Below are 20,079 nucleotides of genomic sequence, written 5' to 3'. Positions count from 1 at the left end.
GCCGACCATTCCTTTTGGAGGTACAACTCAAGTTACATTGGTCATATGATAATAATGCAAATATTTTTGTGTTCCTTACATGTCAGCGATCATTTCCATGTGCATGTTGACACTGTCATGTACTTTTTTCTTGGGGGGAGGGTGGAGAAACCAAATTTTTTCCCCGAAATTTTGGAATTTTGAGAGTTAGCCCCCCTCCCGCCCGTCACATATATGCCGAATTTTCAAAAATTTTATATAGTCTGAATCTGGTTCATTCCGCCTCCGATCTACACTCATTTAATTGAAACTCTGCATTTTACTCAAAATCGGCTCGGGCAATAGAGGCTTACTTGTGAAAAAGGCCTTGGGTGGCAAAAGGTTAAACTCTTTTTAGTCATGATCACATTCATACCGATTGCTCACAAAGTACTAGACTGAAATAAAATTTAACAAACTGAAGGGCCTCTTTTCTCTGTGCATATTAAGATTATACACAGTAAATTCAGCTCCAAATTGTTAAATTTATTCTTTTCAGCAACTCTATACAATTCTCAGGTTCATTTTTCTCTCAGCAAACCAAACTGTCAACCAGCAGATTTATTTCAGATCTTTACTGTAAACTCACTACAAATCATTTCATGTGACATCACCAATAATTACATAAAAATGCAGTTAATTCTCCTCACATACATTGTTGTTACATTCATAAATTTATCAGATCCATTCAATATACAAGCATAAAAAATTAATGTTCATATAACAAAAATCATGTAACTGCAAAAAGGTCTGCATTATACAGCAAAACCTGAAAAACTTACTCATCATCGTCTAAACATGATGACTGGCACACTAATTTTTAAAAAAATTCAGATCACCATAGTCACCTAATTGCCATCAAAAATTAGTTTGATGGTAGTCAACAAAGTCATCATCTTATGATCTATTCTGCTGTGAAAGTGTATACTGTGTAAATATATTGTTTGTTATGGTTATATCATACATAGGCATGTGTCTCCTACCAGTAAAGATATCCTCAACCTCCAAGACTGGAACGTTCTCCATAACAAGCAGACCCAATCACATGCAAATATTGGGGCTAAAACCTGCACTTGTTATTCAAAGATAAGGGAAGCAGCAGCATAACTGACCGAAGAATCATTCATATTGTAGCACTGGCTTGACTGCGCATACTTCAGAAACTTCAGGGACATCTTGTGGCTGTTCGTGGTCTTCTGAATATTCTGAATAGCCTGTAAAGATGATATCCATGTATTGTTTGTGGGATTTCATAATGGACAATGGGAAAAGAGGAACAGGGAAGGTGAAGGGGCATCCATAACATACAGCATTTACCTTTTGGGATTCAGATGTAAATGGTATTCCCAATTTGCCAATATGATACATCAAAGAAAGGACAATCCAAGGTGATAGGACACACTGAATTGTTTTACCTTCCATTTTTAACCTCTTTTAACCCAACTTACCTTTTACATGTTTTTAACTTACTATTCTTGCCTTACTTCTGAGGAAGCCACATGACGTGGCAAAAGCTTGAATAACAAAAAGTATATACATGCCTAGACTGGACTAGCCATTTAGTTGTGTAGCCTAAACCAAAATTTTGATTTTTTCATTCACCACAAACTTCCTATTGTTATCTTTACAATGTTTTACTTTGTTTCTTACAATGTGTCATTTCTATTCTGATTATTTTATGTTGCTTTTATCTCTTAAGGTTAATTTAACAAGGAGGGTCAATGGTGGAAAAAAAACTTACACAGTCATATCTCACCCAGGATTCAAAATTAAGATGTCTGACTTCCTAGCAAATTATATGAAATATCACAACAACAAATATATTTTGTATCATGAAACCTATTGCTATATCTATTGTTAAGCTGCACTTTGAGGCTGAAGACCTGCCAAGCTGCTTTTCTTTCAGTTATGAAAGATCAATACCACAAGTTCCACTGACAAAGTTTTCTGGCTTTCAAAATCTAGATCCACTTCTACTTTATTCAAGTAGCTCCCCAATTGTCCTCATGTTGCTGGGTCAAGACTAAAATTTTTGGAGCTCCTACTACAAAAATTGCTTTTAATTTATATTACCTGTAGCAATACTCCGATTGGATGTCTTCCACATATAGTATTACCAAACTTCTTAAGATAATCTGTGAAAGCTTGTGGATTCAACTTCTCTATGGTGTCCATACCCTGAGAATTGAGAATAATAAATTATTTAAAATTACAAACACACATAAACAAAAAACACCTACATATTGAAATAAAACATTCAATACTGATAATTAGAGCTATGATTTGTATGTAATTAAATATTCTATTCCTTTCTAGATACATACCTTGAACACAAAAATTTCAACGAATTATGCAACTGATATTTTGCATAAGTTTTATGTTACATATTTTTATATATTTGCCAGGATATTACATAATTTACATATTTGCTAATTTACTTTACATAGAACAGCATATCCAAAAAGTTTCTGTTCGGCATACATCGCACACCCTAATCGACACCAAAATCAAAGAGATGTATGCAATTATGCACTTTCAGCACAAGCTGAACATCGACAGCGGTCAGGCTCATCATGTTTGGCTCCCACTATTACAACAACTCAAACCCATCACACGCAACAGACGAAATGGCTACACCAGTGCCCCTAGCGGTAGTTGAGGAAACAACAGGAACTGGAAGTCAACCTAACAGTAAAGCATAGAGTTCCCAAGTGGATGGTGGCAGAGGCTACCGAAATTAATAGAACATTTACAAGTAAGTTTCGTGGATATATCTTTAGTAACTCACTTTCGTCTTATACTATCATCTTATTCATCAAATCCTAGCCCATTTTGTTGTCACATGACCACATTCTACTTAAAAATTTGAAGTTGACTCCAAGATGGTTGCATGGTAACATACCCCAACAGATTCTTCCCTTATCCTGTATCATATATCATAATGTTTTATTCACGTGTGGTAGAGCTTTGGTGACAAATGATCCAGTTCAATCTCCAGTCAAGCCACAATTCTATAAACTTTTCAATAAGCTAAAAACATAGTTTACAAGGCATTAAAAAAAAATTATATTCAATATAAACTCACCGCTTTATCCAATGTTTGGATGGACTGATAAATCTCACCCCAGGACCTATCATAGTATGTATAACGGAAACGTTGCCCCCAATGGCAGAAGTCAGATGAGATCACAAACAGATTCTGGGGATCCGATAAGTATCTTGAGAAAATTCTCCCATACACAGCTTCTCTCTCGGGTGACAAAGATCCAACCAGAACAGGAACTATGGTGAACGAATCTTTGTAGCTGAAAGAACAAGAAAGAAAAACAATCCGGACATTACTTGATGACATCATTCATCCCTAGCCTCTACCTTTTCTCATGTAAGAATTAAATTACCTAATGATTACTACAGATTAAACTGATACTTTCAATCACCTTCTTACATTTAGACAAATACTGACAATGAATAAATTAAAATAAAGATAAGTTACTTAATTTTACTTCCTTTGCTAAACACCACAGAATATACCTAAGTAGCGTGTGGTAAAGTTCCATGTTTACGGAACTCCATCACACAATACTTCCACCGCAATTACTGCACCACACCATGATTTTAACATACATATGCACTCTGTAGTGAAATTCATGTGTAACTTTGCTATTTTCTACTAGATTTGATTTATTTTGTAATTTAAATACAGACAAAAGAGTGATAAAAATATACGTTCATTTCATAATGCTTCATTATTTTGCTGCAATCAGGATTAGAAAAATTTACATTTCTACTGGTTATTAATAAATGTAACTTACTCTTCCATCACTTTAGCAATGTACGGGAGATGCATCTCTATGCTGTGTTCATCCTCATCCACAGTCATATTCATCCATTCAAATTGACCAGTGCTTTCAAGTTCACTATACACTGAAAAAGAAAAGAAGAAAAATAGTCCACTCTCATATTCACCTCTCCCCACCTTTTAGAAAACAAAAAGACATTTGCACATGGCAAAGTTTTGTCTCGGAACTTTCCTTACGAATTCGTGGAGAAGTCACTCATTTATAAGAGTTGAATTTAAACTTTGACAACAACACATTGTATTCACTCAATTTTTCAGAGCCTATTTAATATGTAAAATATATGGAGAATAATGATTGTGCTGTAAATGGTTTATGTAAGCTACAAAAAATTTTCTCAATTAACAACAGATTAATCTCTTACTTTCCACAAGTACTGTGACAAAAATGAACTGTGCTCACATACCAGGTATTTTAATATTCTGATGTAATTCTTGAATATTTTTCTAGCAAATTGACACATAATTGGAGTGGTATACTTACACAATACTATTAATATTTTGAACAACTTTTAATTGTTGGGAATTGATAAAGAGTACCAGCATCAGTATGAGTATGGTCTAAGCCTTGCAATTTACCATTTTTTATATATTGTTTTTCAGGTCAACTTCCCAAACATTACTGAATAATGATCATTACCTATTGATTTCACCAAATACACAATGTTAGCTAAGGATTTAAAAAACAAGTAATTTACTATTCAGGCAAATTATAAATAAACTTTCCAGTAAATTCTTTGGATTTAATTGAAAATTGAGCCTCATTCAAGTTTTTTATTACAACTTTGCATTCCATAATTATTTTATATTAGTTCATGCAAACTAAGGATATCCATAAATGCACCCATTTCAAGAATTATTATTGTTCGTCTCCAAGCATCTCCCAAGAACCAACATTCTAGTTTCATCTCTGGGTCATACGTATTTCTTGTTTGTGCATTCTCCCACACAGCACACAAGAAAACTGCTGTCAGTTACTGTTACTTATGTACATGCACCACTGTGGTTAGGGATTTTATGTCTTTGATATATGCAATCACAACTGCGTACTGTCAATCAAGTTGTCGTCGACTATTTACACATAGCCTAACTGAAAGAACATGGAACAAATAAGGCCTTTTATATTTAATCCTTTAATCACAATTGAACATAATTAATGTAATCAAGAAAAATATAGTATTTACATCTGTGCACCCAAAATGGATTCACCAGTGTTTTACAATTATCCTATCTTGGCATTAAACACACATACAAAGGCTGTCTCAGAGAAGGTGAGACAGATTTTTTCCTGGCTTGGCAACACTGCCTATGGTTTCGGCACTAGTTATGTCGTGTAGAATGACTCATTCTGTTTCCGTAGCAAGTTGTCACATGTTGCGAAACCACATTAGTGAGCAGCTGTGTTGATATACGTGGAACCTGTTTCGTTTACCCCTCCAGGTTTTTGTGTATAACATTGTTTTTTTGCGATGAGTATTCAAGACTAACGGCGACATGCCATAAAATTTTGTTGACGTTTAGGGAAAAGTGCTGCAAAAACATATGCAATGTTTGAACAGGCATATGCAGATCAAGACAGACTGAGTAGAGCCACAGATGGCACAAGTTGTTTGAAGATGGGTGCGAATCAGGCGCATCCTAGAGTCGTTTTCACGTTCAGAAGACACAATGGGCTCTGATGGGCAATGCTTTTCTTATGGGAAATACGAGCGCGCTGTTGTGAAATTTCTGGATTTACAAATTTAGCTTAAGTAAAATCGGTACCTGCAGTTTTGCAGGAAATTTTGTAGAGAATACGATGGTGAACACAAAAAACTGGTAACTTGCTTACATAATTTTAGATAAATTAAAAACGCAAATTTTCCGTGAAAACACAATTTTTACATTGTTTTCATTCCTAACGTTGAAACATGCCGTAAAATTGAAGCATTCACTATTAAAAAAATTGACACTGTTTTTTAATTGTCATAGGTGATGGTGGTACTCAGAATTGATCAATACTTTAAAGCATATTCGCATTAAAAAATATTCAAATAAAGTATGTGGAGATTTTTTATATTCGTGCAGTAGAAAATGTCGTCGCTGGCCATTTTTTGTTCTGTAATTCCAAGTAAAAACTTCCAGCGACAAAGTTGTGGAGAAAATAATGAAATTATTTTTTATAACCACTCAAAGGTTCCCAGAAATATTACTTCCATGCATTTGGAGTTTCTTTTTAACCCGAACCGCGTGCGAAGTAAGGAGACGTTATCTGGCCATCTTGAGCCGACTCACCGCAGCATTCCGGCTATCACCACCAAGTTTTCGAGTTGTTATTTTATTTTCATTCAGTAAAAAGTTATTTTATTTCCATTCAGTAAAAATATGAACTTCATGCAGTTTGTTATAATAGAATTGAAATTACTTAAATTTAATAATTGACAATTATTTCCAATGCTGCTGTTGTGAGCAACATTAGTGCTGTCGCAAATACACGTTGTTTTCGTTTACATTACTGTCGACATTAATACTGAAATGAATATCACCTATCAGTTTCCAACGTACACATAAATTCATAGACACCATATTAACCTTTGAAAGGCTTTCCAACACGTGACAAAATATGGGGCTTCAAGATAGAAATATGACATGCCTTGCTTGAGTCATTCACGTCTTATCAGTTCACGTGGGCCATAACTCATTTGTTTGTTTGGGTTGCAACTTGCATTTAACCCATGTGCCAGGTTCCCCTTACTTGAGTGAGAGATCTACTTTGGTCTGTTTAGACTTTTTCCCTCTCCCGAAAAAGTGTTTTCAGTTGTGTGAGCTCTCAGTGATTTTTACTTTTTTAAGTGATTTCTGAAGTGTCATATTCGTGCATTACACTTGCGTGTGTAGTGATCGCAATGGATCATAGTAAAAAGGGTAACTGTAACGTTCACAGTATAATATTAATATTAATAATTACATATAATTATCATTATATATACAAAATATGTAACACCTTCATTGGGAAGGAAGGTCATAATTTCCCGGCGACATGAGCTAGCGCTGTAGTGGCAACACTGTGCGGTTTCTCCATAAGCGCCGTTGTGTCTTCTGAACGTGAAAACGACTCTAGACAAAGACCGTCAATGATTAATGAGACGCTAGTGAATATGGTTGCATACCTCGTGGGCTTTTTTATTATAGACATTTTCCCGCATACAGCCTGCGACTTTTGGCTATTTCCACTTTTAAAGGCTGCTTTACGTGGTCGTGATTTCATGACGAACAAAGAAGTGATCGCAAGTTTTCTTCAGTTTGCTACCTGACGACGAATTTTCAAAGACATTCACAAAGTGGCAGGAGCATATGAACACTTGCTTAGATGAAAATGGTGCCTATTTTGAAAAAGATGTACGTCTACTCGATATGGCTGATTCTGAATAAAAATTTTGTGGTTTGCACTTTTTTTGTTTCATTTTAACGATTCTTGGAGGGATCCATGTACATGCTTGTCTATTAACTGCTACGACAGTCACGACTTTTTGAACTATTGTGCTCATTTTGGTCTCAATCGGCAGCTAATGAACCAAATTTTCACCCTAGTACATTTGCTAGCCAATGGAGGTCGCTGTTTTCCTATACAGGAATTAGTCTCACCTTCTCTGCGACAGCCTTTGTATATATAAGAAATAGCTTATGGCTCACTAATTTATACTAATGTAAGACTAAATGACAATCACATGAAAGTGAACCAGGTTCAATCCCTGGACGAGTTACAATATTTATTAACTTTTCAGCACATACTTTTTTTTATGGCAATTAGAAACAAATAAGGATGAACAATGCAAAGACAGTAATCATGAATGTAACTACCACAATCCTGTGTGAAGCAGTCCTAGAAAAGTTGGATCAAGATTCATCTAGTATCTTCTCAAGGTAAAAACTAAGTATTTCTTGTTTACCTTGCATATCAATTGTGAGATCATAGAGAGGTGTACGGTATTTGGAAGCAGTAGATAGAGCACATCCACTCAGTCGAACATGATGCGAAGGACCCAAAATAAACACACGCCTCCTGTTAAAGTACAAGAAAAATATATATTTCTTTGTGAAACTAGTCAGTACTTAACATATATGGGTGTTACTTTCCTTACATTTAATATACCTTTACAACCAATACCTAGAAGTATATATTTGTGGTGAAAAAATTCTACAGCTTTACTCTGTATACTAATTCTTAATTGCTCAAGATGAGAGCAACAAAAGTTTTCAAAAGCTTGGAAAGCTCACCTGGATATGTCTTAATTCCTCATTATTAGTTGCCAGAAAACTTTAAGGAGTATTTTATACTTGGAAACTTTGAAGATAAGCAGAACTAAAAATGTGCATTCTATGTAATAAACATATTCATAAACACCTTCTACCATTTATGTGAACTGAACAAAAGTAAACATTTCAAGTTAATCTTGAGAGAGGTAAGCATGTATGTGGCTATGGTAAATTTAAACAACAATTGTTAGAAAAAATATACAAAATTCTCAGTTGACTCATCTCGATGACTGAGTGCATTAAATGGTAGACTTTTGACCTCACCACCAAAGTTTGAGTTTGACTCCTAGCCTAGGCATAGTTGTACCTGCTCACTTTATCAATTTCAGCTAATCATCACATTATTATGCTCAAAAGAGGAGTTTGACAAATTACATCAAAATAATAGTAGAAACCTAATGATCAGGAAAATACAGCATAACTGCAAGACACATATTTAATTTATTTACAACCGACCCTTAACTATGGCCTTCATAACTTAGAGTATGACTCAAGGATTTAAATTTATTTGTTACAACAAGAAGCCGTAAGACCACTATTTGATTTCTTGGGTACATTGTATAGATTTATGCTTTCTCTTCTTCTTTTGCATCACTCAGATCTTTAACATGAAAGTTTGACCAGATCACTCCCAGCACAAGAGGTCTATATATCTCATGAATCAGTCACACGACAATTCCAGAACTATAAACACACACTTACACCTACATGTTTTTACTATGCATGGTAAGCAAGGAAGGAATCAAATAGATATATCAGATGCAACAAATTAAGAAGAGTTTTCACAACCACCTGTGCACATCTTATTGCACAATACACACAAAAAGAAACACAAAGAACATAAATTGTGATGGAACTTAATTTACTCTAGTTCGCAGCTAATCCTGCATCTAAGCAGCTTCAAATACGAGAGAAATGACAACTGTTTAAAACATGTACTTACACAACCACAGGGCTGACTTGGCGATATGCAAAGGCACCACAAGCTCCACAATACTGATAACCAGCATGACTGAAATGCATTAATAATAAAAGTAAGTAGATATACGAGCAGACACACATGAGATGGATTAATCTGTATATTATTAGTATATCAGTAAAATTGCCAATTTCTTATTAATGATGCAATACTTCTGCAAATAGTTTAACACTTTAGCTGGCACAGGCAGTTTAGCGAATTGTCTACAGCACTCGCAGTTGTACCGCCGGTGGGTCAAGTGCATGTTTTCCCAAGAGGCCAGTTGACCCTCCGAACAGTCAGATGGCCTGCTAGGAATAGTATTTTTGTTTTACAAGCAGAATATTTACATTATTACTTTATCTTATTTATTTTATTTTCACAATTATTGTTTCCATCAGTAGAAATATGAAAATAATTTTTGCGTAAATGTATTATTTCCCTCTATTTATTCATATAAGAGCCGAGGTAGTCTTGCCGATGTTGGCCTAAATGGCAGAGTGGTCAGCACAGCATGCTTCGAAGCCAGATATTCCGGGTTTGAATCCTGGTTCGGACATTGATGTTTGTGTTTGTCTGTCCTGAATGAAAAGAGATTTGAGATAAATTGGTATGCAAGTTTGATGTGTGGGAAAGGCTCCGCTTAGGGGTCTTCCTTTTATTTTATTCTATAAAAAATAAAAATAAAAAAAAAAAAAAAAAAAAAAAAAAAAATTGTAGGCGACCCAGGTTGGATGATCTAGGGTCGGAATTTTTGAGGCATTGTCCCCACATGAATTTGTTTCTGTGCTCACCCAATCTCTAATCAATGGGTACCTGGGGGTTGGGGTAAAGGCAGTCAAGAGTGTGATGCTGATCACAACACCTCCAAAATGTCCGAAATCGTGAATGTGTGGGGCCCTACCCCCTACATCCCTTAAATGTGACTTCATGGCACAGTGCCATATGCATGAGGAACATTACTTTTTACCTTACCTATCTTTTTCTTATATTTGTATATTTACATATCTTTTATTTATCATACATATATTTATAATATTTATTTAGTACTAGCTGATTGCCTGGTGTTGCCCGGGTGTGTATTTATCCCAATCTACTATTAGACAGGAAAATAATGAATTCCAACTATAGTGTAAAATGAACTCTGAATTGAACGGCATTGGGAGTGTCACTATTCACCTTAGCGACCCCGAGAACTATGCATTCCACACTAATATCAGTCGATTTTGATTATTTTTACATTCACCCTTCCCATCCCCACCCCTAGGCGTGCCAGGGGCTTGGGAGTTGAATGGTATTGGGAGTGTCACTATTCATCTTAGCGATCCCGAAAACTATGGATTCCACCCTAACATCGGTTGTTTTACATGTCACCCCAATCCCTAGGGGTGCCAGAGGTGTCTGGGAGTGTCCCTATTCATCTTGTCGACCCTGAAAACTATGGATTCCACACTAATATGGGTCATTTTAGATTATTTTTGCATGTCACCCCCTTCCAACCCCCACCCCTAGAGGTGCCATAAGTGTCTTGGAGCTGAACGGCATTGGGAGTGTCACTATTCATCTTATCGAACCCGAAAACTATGGATTCCACACTAATATCGGTCGTTTTCGATTATTTATACATGTCACCCCTTTCCCACCCCACCCTAGGGGTGGCAGGGGTGTCTTACCCTCACAGTATTTCATTCCATGTTGCAAGTCATACGTGTACCAAGTTTGGTTGAAATTGCTGCAGGCGTTCGAGAGTTATACCAGAACAAACATACACCAATTTTTATATAGAAGACTAGCTGTTGCCTAGGTGTTGAATGAATTCTTACTATAGCATAAAATGTAACTAATTTTATTTACAGGTATTAAAAAGTATAAGTACAGTACACAAATTGTAAAGTAATATCTTTTACATACTCACTATAATATAAATTTAACAACAATTTATGAACAACATTTTTAAAGTAAGAATCACGAACGTTCCGACCCTCTGTAAACAACAGTCTCACTTCGAGTAACGTATCACTCCATGCCAGCTGTTCGTGAATGGTGCTGCTCACTCGCAACCTTTAATTTTATGTAACATGGAAAAACGTATTCTTATTTTAACTGATAATCTACACATTGAAGTATAATAAATTTTCTACAAGTGATTAAATACGTGTTCTTGTTCAAGAATGAACATATTTTTCTATGCCAAAAGTCCCATTAATCTGACACTGGGTTAACAGATCCCCCCCTTCTCCCACTGCTCTCTCAGTATGACAGCGCCAAAGTTATACAAGAGAGTGAGAGATTCGTTTCAGTAAATTCAAGCCTTTATTGTCTTTATTGCCCAACATTGTTGACATGTAGAGTATTGTTTTCTCCTTTGTGCAACAAATATACCGCCAGTTTTAGCAGAAGCTAAACAAAGACAAGCCGGGGAATAAAAAGAGACTGTTTATCTTTCTCTCGGTTTCTCGTGCACAAGAAGGCGATAATAAGCACATTATTTACGCAAGTCTCATGCAAGTAATGTATTTTCTTACCTTGATTTAGCAGTTCCTTTTTGAACTTGAGGCATTTTCGGCACTAGACATCATCCTGTCAGAGTACGGTCCATCAAATTTGCTTCACAAAAAGGAACTCAACGTGGCACAAAAGGCGATTTAACATCGACTGCTAAAATTGGGGAGATCCGTCATCAATCATCACTATCAACATCTTCCCCATAGTGGACAGGACGGCTCTTTGATTGAAAGAATACGGAAGCACCTCGCTTTGTATTGCGCTTATCTCAAAATTTGTGTACTTGTTTATACAAGCAACAACATGTTTTTTTTGTTTTTTTTTTCGCGGGACTCACAACTTGACCACTCGTTTTCCTTTCTTTCACCACACGGAAAACACAAAGACACAGACACACATTTACACTTGGACACCAACTTCACTGCTTGCTCAGGACCAACATACAACGTCACATAAATGTTAAGAACAACCTGCTTCTTGCCACTTTTCAAACGGCTGTATTTCCGAAAGACTATTCTGAAAACACGGGAGACCTTCCTGCACGCATGGAAGTCGCCATATTCGAAACTGGCGCTATTTTCTTGCTGTTCACGTGATCGATTGTAATTTATACAATAATCACGTATTATTATTATAGACAGAAACCTTTAATGAAAATATATTTTAAAATGTATAATCCAATGTAATTTACATGTTTTTCTTCCATTAGCGTACTTTCATAGAACGGACTACATGATGCGGAAGAAATCCATTATTAGGCTGTTGCCAACCTCAATACTTCTCACTAAGTCAAGTACAGAAACTGAAGTGGTATGTCGAATGTTGGCATATGATAGTGTGATTTCACATTGTCAGTGACGATCCACCGGGATGGGGGAGGGGGTGGGATGCAGGAGTCTATCTATAATTCGAGGTGTTCACCATCCGGATGGTGACATCCTCACGCTCCGGAATACTTTTGCGGGTGAAGGAGGGCAGGCCGTAGGGTGAGGTAGGTTGATTTAAAATTAACACCTCTCAAGAGAGAAGAAAAATGTGACAATATTTAAAAATTCACACGCAAATATGCATTTTATATTATATGTAATGTACAATAAAATGTGACTGCCTCAAAATATTCCTGTATTCTACAGTCTTCTTTCCCCATTTTTATGCTCCTCTAAGTTGCCGTTTTAGTTTCCCTTGGTGTCTTTGCTGCATAATCCAGCATTTTTGAATGGGATGAAAAGGACATACGAGTGTGTAACTTTAGAGATGTTGAAGTACACTCTGGAGGATACTGGAATGTGTGTCATTGAGGTGTAGATCAACCACGTTGTGACTCGCACATTTGTCATTAGTTACGAGACGATGAGGGATAGGTGATTTTTTAATTCTGGAGTGGTTAGCATGTAGGGCTACGACGCCAGGGGTCTCTGGTTCGAATCGTGGCCTGGGCATGAATGTTTGTGAATGTCCATTCATCGATTTCATCATATCATCATCATTCATCCCCATCTTCGCAAATTAGCCATAAGTGGCACAAGAGGGGAAGTAAAATAAAGGAAACCTACCAAACCAAATGAGTTATTTTCATTATTTTATCTAATTAATAATTATTAATTTAGTCAATCAAATCATATGTATTAGCTTACTTTCATTATATATAATAATAAATCATAACACTTTCAAACATCAAATACATTTAATGAAGAAACCCCGGTTTTATCTCAATTTGTCACATTCTTCTAGCAATGTTTTTTAGTAAAAGATGAGAGAAAATTAATCCTTTGGTAGGGAACCGTCTTACTCCTGGGTGATAAGATGTAAATTTTCTATTTGATTTTTTTAAATTTAGCGTGGCTAATCCCGACGATGAGAATGAGTGATCGTCAGATGAAATTGATGAAGGGACACTCACAAATAACACCCATGCCGGGATTCGAGCCAGGGAACTTCGGTAATGAGTCTGAAAGTTGGACCAGGCAAGATGTATTTTTTTTTTTTAACATACATTCAATAACTTTCAACAGGTCATCAGTGATACACTGCTTATTCCGCATCTGTTGACAAATGGAACGTTTTTACACCTTGTAGGCTATGTGGATTTTTTTGCATAAGTTTGCAACACTGTTAGGGTACACGTGCTTGTGTTTACAGAAGGTCTTAAGTTCTATGATTCTCACTTTAGTTCCACCTTCAATAGCAAGAATACATAAATTGAAAGGCATTGGGAGTGTCAATATTTATCTTAGCTACCCCGAAAACTATGGAATCCACACTAATAACGGTCATTTTACATGTCCCCCACTTCCCACCCCACCCAGGGGTGCCAGAGGTGTCTTCTGAGTTGAACTACATTGGAAGTGTCAGTATTCATCTTAGCGACCCCCAAAACTATGGATTCTACACTAATATTGGTCGTTTTACATGTCACCCCCTTCCCACCTCCTACCCCCAGGGGTATCTTGGAGCTGAACGGCATTGGGAGTGTCACTATTAATCTTAGCGACACCTAAAACTACGGATTCCACTCTAATATCGGTCGTTTTTGATTATTTTTACATGTCACCCCCTTCCCACCCCCACCCCTAGGGGTTTATTGGAGTTGAATGGCATTGGAAGTGCCACTATTCATCTTATCTACACCGAAAACTATGGATTCCACACTAATATCGGTCAATTTAGATTATTTTTACATGTCACACCCTTCCCACCCCCACCCCTAGGGGTGTCTTACCCCCACAGTATTTCTTTCCAGATTGTGAGTCATGTGTGTACAGAGTTTGGTCATATATAGTGAATATAACCATTTAGCTTAGAGACTCCAAAAACTATGGATTTGACACTAATCTTGGTCATTTTTGACATTATAATTTTCACCCCCCCCCCTCACCCCCCATCCCGATAGGTGATGAACGTGGAGATGAAATGCATTGGTAGTGTCACTATTCATCTTAGCAACCCCGATAACTATTTATTCCACACTAATATCGGTAGTTTTAGATTATTTTAAATGTCGCCCCTTCCCCTCTAGGGGTGCCAGGGTGTCTTACCCCCACAGTATTTCTTTCCAGAATGCAAGTGATACGTGTTCAAAGTTTGGTTGAAATCGCTCCAGGCGTTCGAGAGTTATGCCAGTAAAAACACACACACGTCCATTTTTATATATTAGATATATTACAAAATAAACTTATTGTGTGTGTCTGTGTCAATACAATGTTGTAAATAACATGACAGAAAAAATAGTATAGTATATTGATAGGCTTCTATCAGTTTTTGAATCAAGTGTTCATTTTACAAAATGCCAAAAGTGGAGTAACAAAAAATACAGGAAAACAATAAAAATAACAAGTAGTGACAACAAGAACAATGAACGACAACAACGCCTCTTATCAAATGAAAGCAATTGTAATAATATTACTGTTGATAAATTTCCTCTGTGAATGTTTGAGCACATGAAACATTTCATAAAGATAAGCAGGTTTCAATCCCTTGATCCACCGGCTGTCATGTATATGCATCACTTCATGGGAAAGCACAAAGAGTTTGACAAAGAAAAAAAAATAAGTAAGGAAGTAAATAAGACTGTATTACTGAAGATGACATTTTGCCCTCCTGGGTACGCCAACCAGCATCTCGGCTGGTTTCTTAGTAGAGCATATACGCTTGCACTGCCGGTGGTACATGTGGCAGCTACAGTGTTAAAATGGAGTATAGAATTATGGCATTTTCACACTAATTCATGATTATTAAAATATAAATTAGAGATGGGACAGGTTAATCAGTTCTCCATTGGTATTGGCTAGTGCACGTTATATCAATCTGTAATTGTTGATAATTTAACCAATCTGGCATATCTTTAAATATGCCTTTCTTTTGGCAAAATTTTGCCATTTTGTTACTTTTATAAATACAAACATATAATTCATATTCCCTGGTTTTGTAAAGTGAATGTCCAACTACAAAGTTTTTTCTTTCAAAGGGAAACCACACAACAGTCACTTGAATACATTAAGGACATTATTGAACAATTTATGTTCAAGGAGAAATTGCAATTTTATATCAGATTGATAGAATAATATTAATTTATAAAATCAGATACATAGTCTTTCATTACCTAATTGAAATATAAAAAAATAAATTGAGAAGGGAGACTTACGGAGCAATTATGGCCCGTGCAGGGCCATGACAGAGATCAGCTATGCCCAGCCAGTTTTCCAGTTGCTTGCTCAATTCCTTTGCTAAAGAGAACAGATATATAAGTAATTTACTTCCACATCAAAGCATAACACACAGTAAAATCACAACCATACACATATATACAATTTGATTTTAATATTATACCAGGAGTGAATACAAATATGTATCTACCCACAAAAACTTTAGTTAAATAGATTGATGACATTGCCATGGAGATAAAATGCCATTACCTTCATCTAAAGAATGATATAACCTTGTAAGTTTGTGAGTTTAAAGTTGAAGGAAGGCCCCTATGCATCGCCCCTGACCATATATATATATATATATCTGAAATAAAATTAAAACCAATCCTCTCTGATATTAGCCATAATTCTGTCTTTGTAATAAGCACTATCAATTGTTTCCTGTCTTTAAATAGTTATCCTTTTAGTCAGTGCATTTTACTCCCTCTATGCTTTCACTGGTCTCATAAGTAGAAATGTCATCTCTACATCTGTACAATATTCTTGAAAAAGGTATCAATTTTATAAGCTCAAGTGACAATTACCAAGGACTTTTTTAGGCAAAATGAGAATCGTGTTTCATTTTAACATCATGGCCAACAACCTTCCAATCAAGGCCTGGATAAAACCATTCAAATTTCAAAAGCAGTAAATTAAATTCAATCACAAATGAAGAGTAAACTGCAATAACATAATATCCTTATTCCTACACCAAATAACGAAATTATATTTCTTAACAGAGTACATTTACATTCCCATTAGTGTGCATATTTTGATGTCGAAAATTTAGATTTTGCATGTTGTTACCTGATGTCAATTAGTCCCCTCAATTAATACTTTCATCAAGGGGTCCCAGGTTCCATACGCAGAGGCGGCACAGTGGTTCAGACACCACTTTAAACAGTAGTTCAAGTCCTATCTGTGCATAAAGTGGACTTACAACAAAAACTCAAACCTCAATGTATTTGAATCTGAGTAGTAGTAGTAACATAAAAAATTTAAAAGTACAATTGGCAGGTCAGCTAATATTTGTGAAATAGAATAAGTGGTAAATTTGTACATACAGTTTTGAAAGTGTTTGTGTCAGCAGCTGCAACCTTGTACTTGGACATTGTACAGTACAAGCTGCTTAAATGCTGCTACTCTAGTATTTTGTTAATATTATCTGAACAAGTTAATGGGGGCAGCTCCAATTACAATCTACATGAGGCATTTTCAATGCCTCCTGGACTTGATAATGGAATACAACCATGACTAACGTTTTATCATGCCCAACATCTGAAGCACATACTTAAATTTTTATTATTATAATGTGAGCACTGATGAGTAGTGTTCACATTATATAAGTTTTCTCCATGATTCTGTATTAAAAATATGTTAGAATATAATCTCAGATTCTATAATTGAACTGCATTTATAACTATAAAAGGGGTGGTGGACTTTCACTTCATACATCAGATGAAAAACAGTTGATTCTAAAAACTTAAATCTTACTAGAGATTTTAATTAAAAATTCCAAGGAATTAATTACTCCCATTAATATAAAAATGTAATATCACAGCAAATTGGTTCACTACAGCAGAATGCAAAATCCAAGGGTAGAGGGGATTTCCCCCTACCAACAATCATGTCCTAAAAAAATCCCCCACCAATAGATCCACCCCTGTTGTGTCCCTTAAGAATTTCGTTCGTCATCTGGTTGCCCAAAGCTTTACATTGGGGTGCGATAATGTTGTTGCTTCGCACAAAAGGCTACTTTATTACATCAAAAGTGCTTATTTTCTGTTGTGCAGCATTCCATAGTGACAAAATACCTCCACGAAGTTTGATAAATGCAACAAGAACTCATTCCCGTAAGTAGTTTCTCCTGTAAATTTGAAGAAAAGTGTCTCCGATATAACAGACATTTACCCCCAGTTTCGTATATCGGAAACACATTTCTTCATTTGGCCCAAGTTCCTTTTGTTTTATTGCATTTTCATCATGCAACGAATGCAATTTTTTTTACATGGTTCGATTTCAATATACATCTGTTAACACATACTGCGGAATTTTAGCAATTACTTAAGGTTTTGTTCAATATATGTTTTTGTTGTTAGGTTTGGTTTCCATTATGAACCTGCAGATGGCGCGAGTGTCGAAAGTCACGCAGTCTCGCGAGGAGAAGAAGTGTTTCCAAACGTGCCTTTTTTTTACCAGAATTTTATTATTTTTATTTTTTTAACTATGCTTACCTAACCTAACCTTGCTGGAAACAGTTCGTGGGGCTAACTTGAATAGTTTTTGAGGCTATCGTGAATGGTTTTTGGGGCTATCGTGAATGGTTTTTGGGGCTATCGGGAATGGTTTTTGGAGCTATCCGTCAATTGTTTTGTGATGACATAATGAACACGAAAGTAGGTATTTTTCGGTTAAGAAGGTTGCAACACTGCATGCCCACTCCAGATCGACAAAACACAAGCACGACACGTTATGATCCACAGCTGTGCGCGAAATATTCTATGTTCCGCAACGGAAGAAAGGACCCAAAATAATTACTTGTAATGTGAAAAATCAAAGTTATTTTTGTGTAAAAAGCATAATGGCACATTGAAATAGGTTCCCCAATACACAATTGGTAAGTACGAACCATTTGAAACTGAAAATATGCGTTAGAAATGTGTCTCCGATATAACAGACATTTAACAAACTGGGCTCCGGGGTATAATTCTACACCCTCAATTTTCCGCACATTTCAAATATTTAGTTCCTCACAACAGTGTTTGTAAATGGGGCGTAACATCAATGAGGTTTTTCAGGGCTTCTATGATGGCGGATGATGGATTCATGTCACAGCCGCACATCTGTTTTTTTTTCTTTTTCTTCTTATGATCGACTTGTGCAATGGGAACATTTGCGATTTGTTATTTGTGCGATATATTGGCAGGTTGGACATTTCAGACATTGGATTTCATTTATGCAACTTCATAATTTGGAATTAATTATTTCTTTTTGATGGAGAACTATAATTTAATTTTGTCAATTTTTGACATTTGTACTTACCTATCTGCTTCGTGGAACATTCTTTAACGTGCATTCACGTTTTTTTTATCAAAGTAATTGCAATTTTTTATTTTTTTTTAAAAAAAGTGTTTTTGTAACTGAAGATGGAGACTTTCTCTATATTGTAAATTCGCTCCGAAGAACGTAAGTTTCCGCAAATGGTTTATGGGACTATGTGTCAATGGTTCGTGGGGATATGTGTCAATGGTTCCTGGGGATATGTGTCAATGGTTCGTAGGGCGTATGCTAGAATGGTGTGTGGGGTTACGCATATTTTTTCGAAACCAAATTTTAACGATTGTAACCTATACGTGACCCTACCTAACCTAACCTTACCGGAAATGGTTCGTAGGGCTATGCGTCAATGGTTGAATTTCCGCTATGAAACATTCCCACATCACACAAAACACCTTCCAGACCAGATGCTACAGGAACTATTACCGTAAGTAGTCTCTTCTGTAAAAATGAAGAAATCTGAAGAAATCTGTCCGGGGAATATCAGATTAGTACCAAATACGGTACTAAATACCATTAAATCATTTTTGTTATGAAACACCTCCCAAACTACTAAGACAAACCTACTTCACGTCACAACTTACCCGAATCCGAGTACCAACTTCCAGCATGGGACGCACGTCTCATAGACATAGCTGATCCTGAGTGTCCGGCTCCGTTTTTGTAGAATCTTTTTCCCGTTCGTTGGTGACAGCAAAGAGAGCGAAAAAAGCAAGCCAATTCAAAGCAATTGGAATGAGCAAAAGCGTATACGATAATTTTCACTGTCACCACCACAGACTCGATTCATTCTTCTTGCTCACTTCACCACAGACTATTGGTGAGCCCAACTTAAGAGTTCAGTATGGGGCTTATGGCGACAGTGCTGCCGCATGGTGTCCAGTAGAAGAAGGCTCCGGCGCGCATCGAACGTCTGCTGTAGTACACGCCGCAACAAACGTTAGTGATCAACGGAACGGGTAGCGTTCAATACAAGAATTCAAATCCTTCCTCCATGATTTGATGGGAAGCTGTTCTGGTAACTGTTTGATCTCCGGAGAACGATTTTCTTCAATTTTACAGAATAAACTACTTACGGATATGAGTTTCTGTAGCATTTTCAAAGGTCGTGGAGGTTTTTTCTTTCATCGTTGAATCTATTTCACCGGGAATTCATGTATTTTCGAAGAGAAATATATCTCCGACGCAGATTGGACATTTCCACT

At 36.3% G+C, this 20,079-nt stretch overlaps 1 protein-coding gene across 1 annotated transcript; it reads right to left on the bottom strand.

The window, feature by feature from the left end:
• Positions 1–483: 483 nt before the first annotated feature.
• On the bottom strand, positions 484–19,688 carry LOC145982986 (protein MEMO1-like). The gene is made up of 8 exons (XM_083116266.1): positions 19,459–19,688; positions 15,775–15,856; positions 9,114–9,182; positions 7,804–7,916; positions 3,831–3,942; positions 3,104–3,323; positions 2,092–2,196; positions 484–1,232 (listed from the first exon to the last, which is right to left on the bottom strand). The coding sequence occupies exons 1-8, from the start codon at positions 19,505–19,507 to the stop codon at positions 1,095–1,097; spliced, it is 888 nt and encodes a 295-aa protein (XP_082972392.1). The 5' UTR covers positions 19,508–19,688; the 3' UTR covers positions 484–1,094.
• Positions 19,689–20,079: the final 391 nt, after the last annotated feature.

This window comes from Lepisma saccharinum, unplaced genomic scaffold, assembly GCF_977018435.1.
Source record: "Lepisma saccharinum unplaced genomic scaffold, izLepSacc3.1 HAP1_SCAFFOLD_516, whole genome shotgun sequence".
NCBI lineage: Eukaryota > Metazoa > Arthropoda > Insecta > Zygentoma > Lepismatidae > Lepisma > Lepisma saccharinum.
The sequence above is the reverse complement of the archived record's forward strand: the minus strand, read 5'-3'. Positions and strand labels throughout refer to the sequence as shown.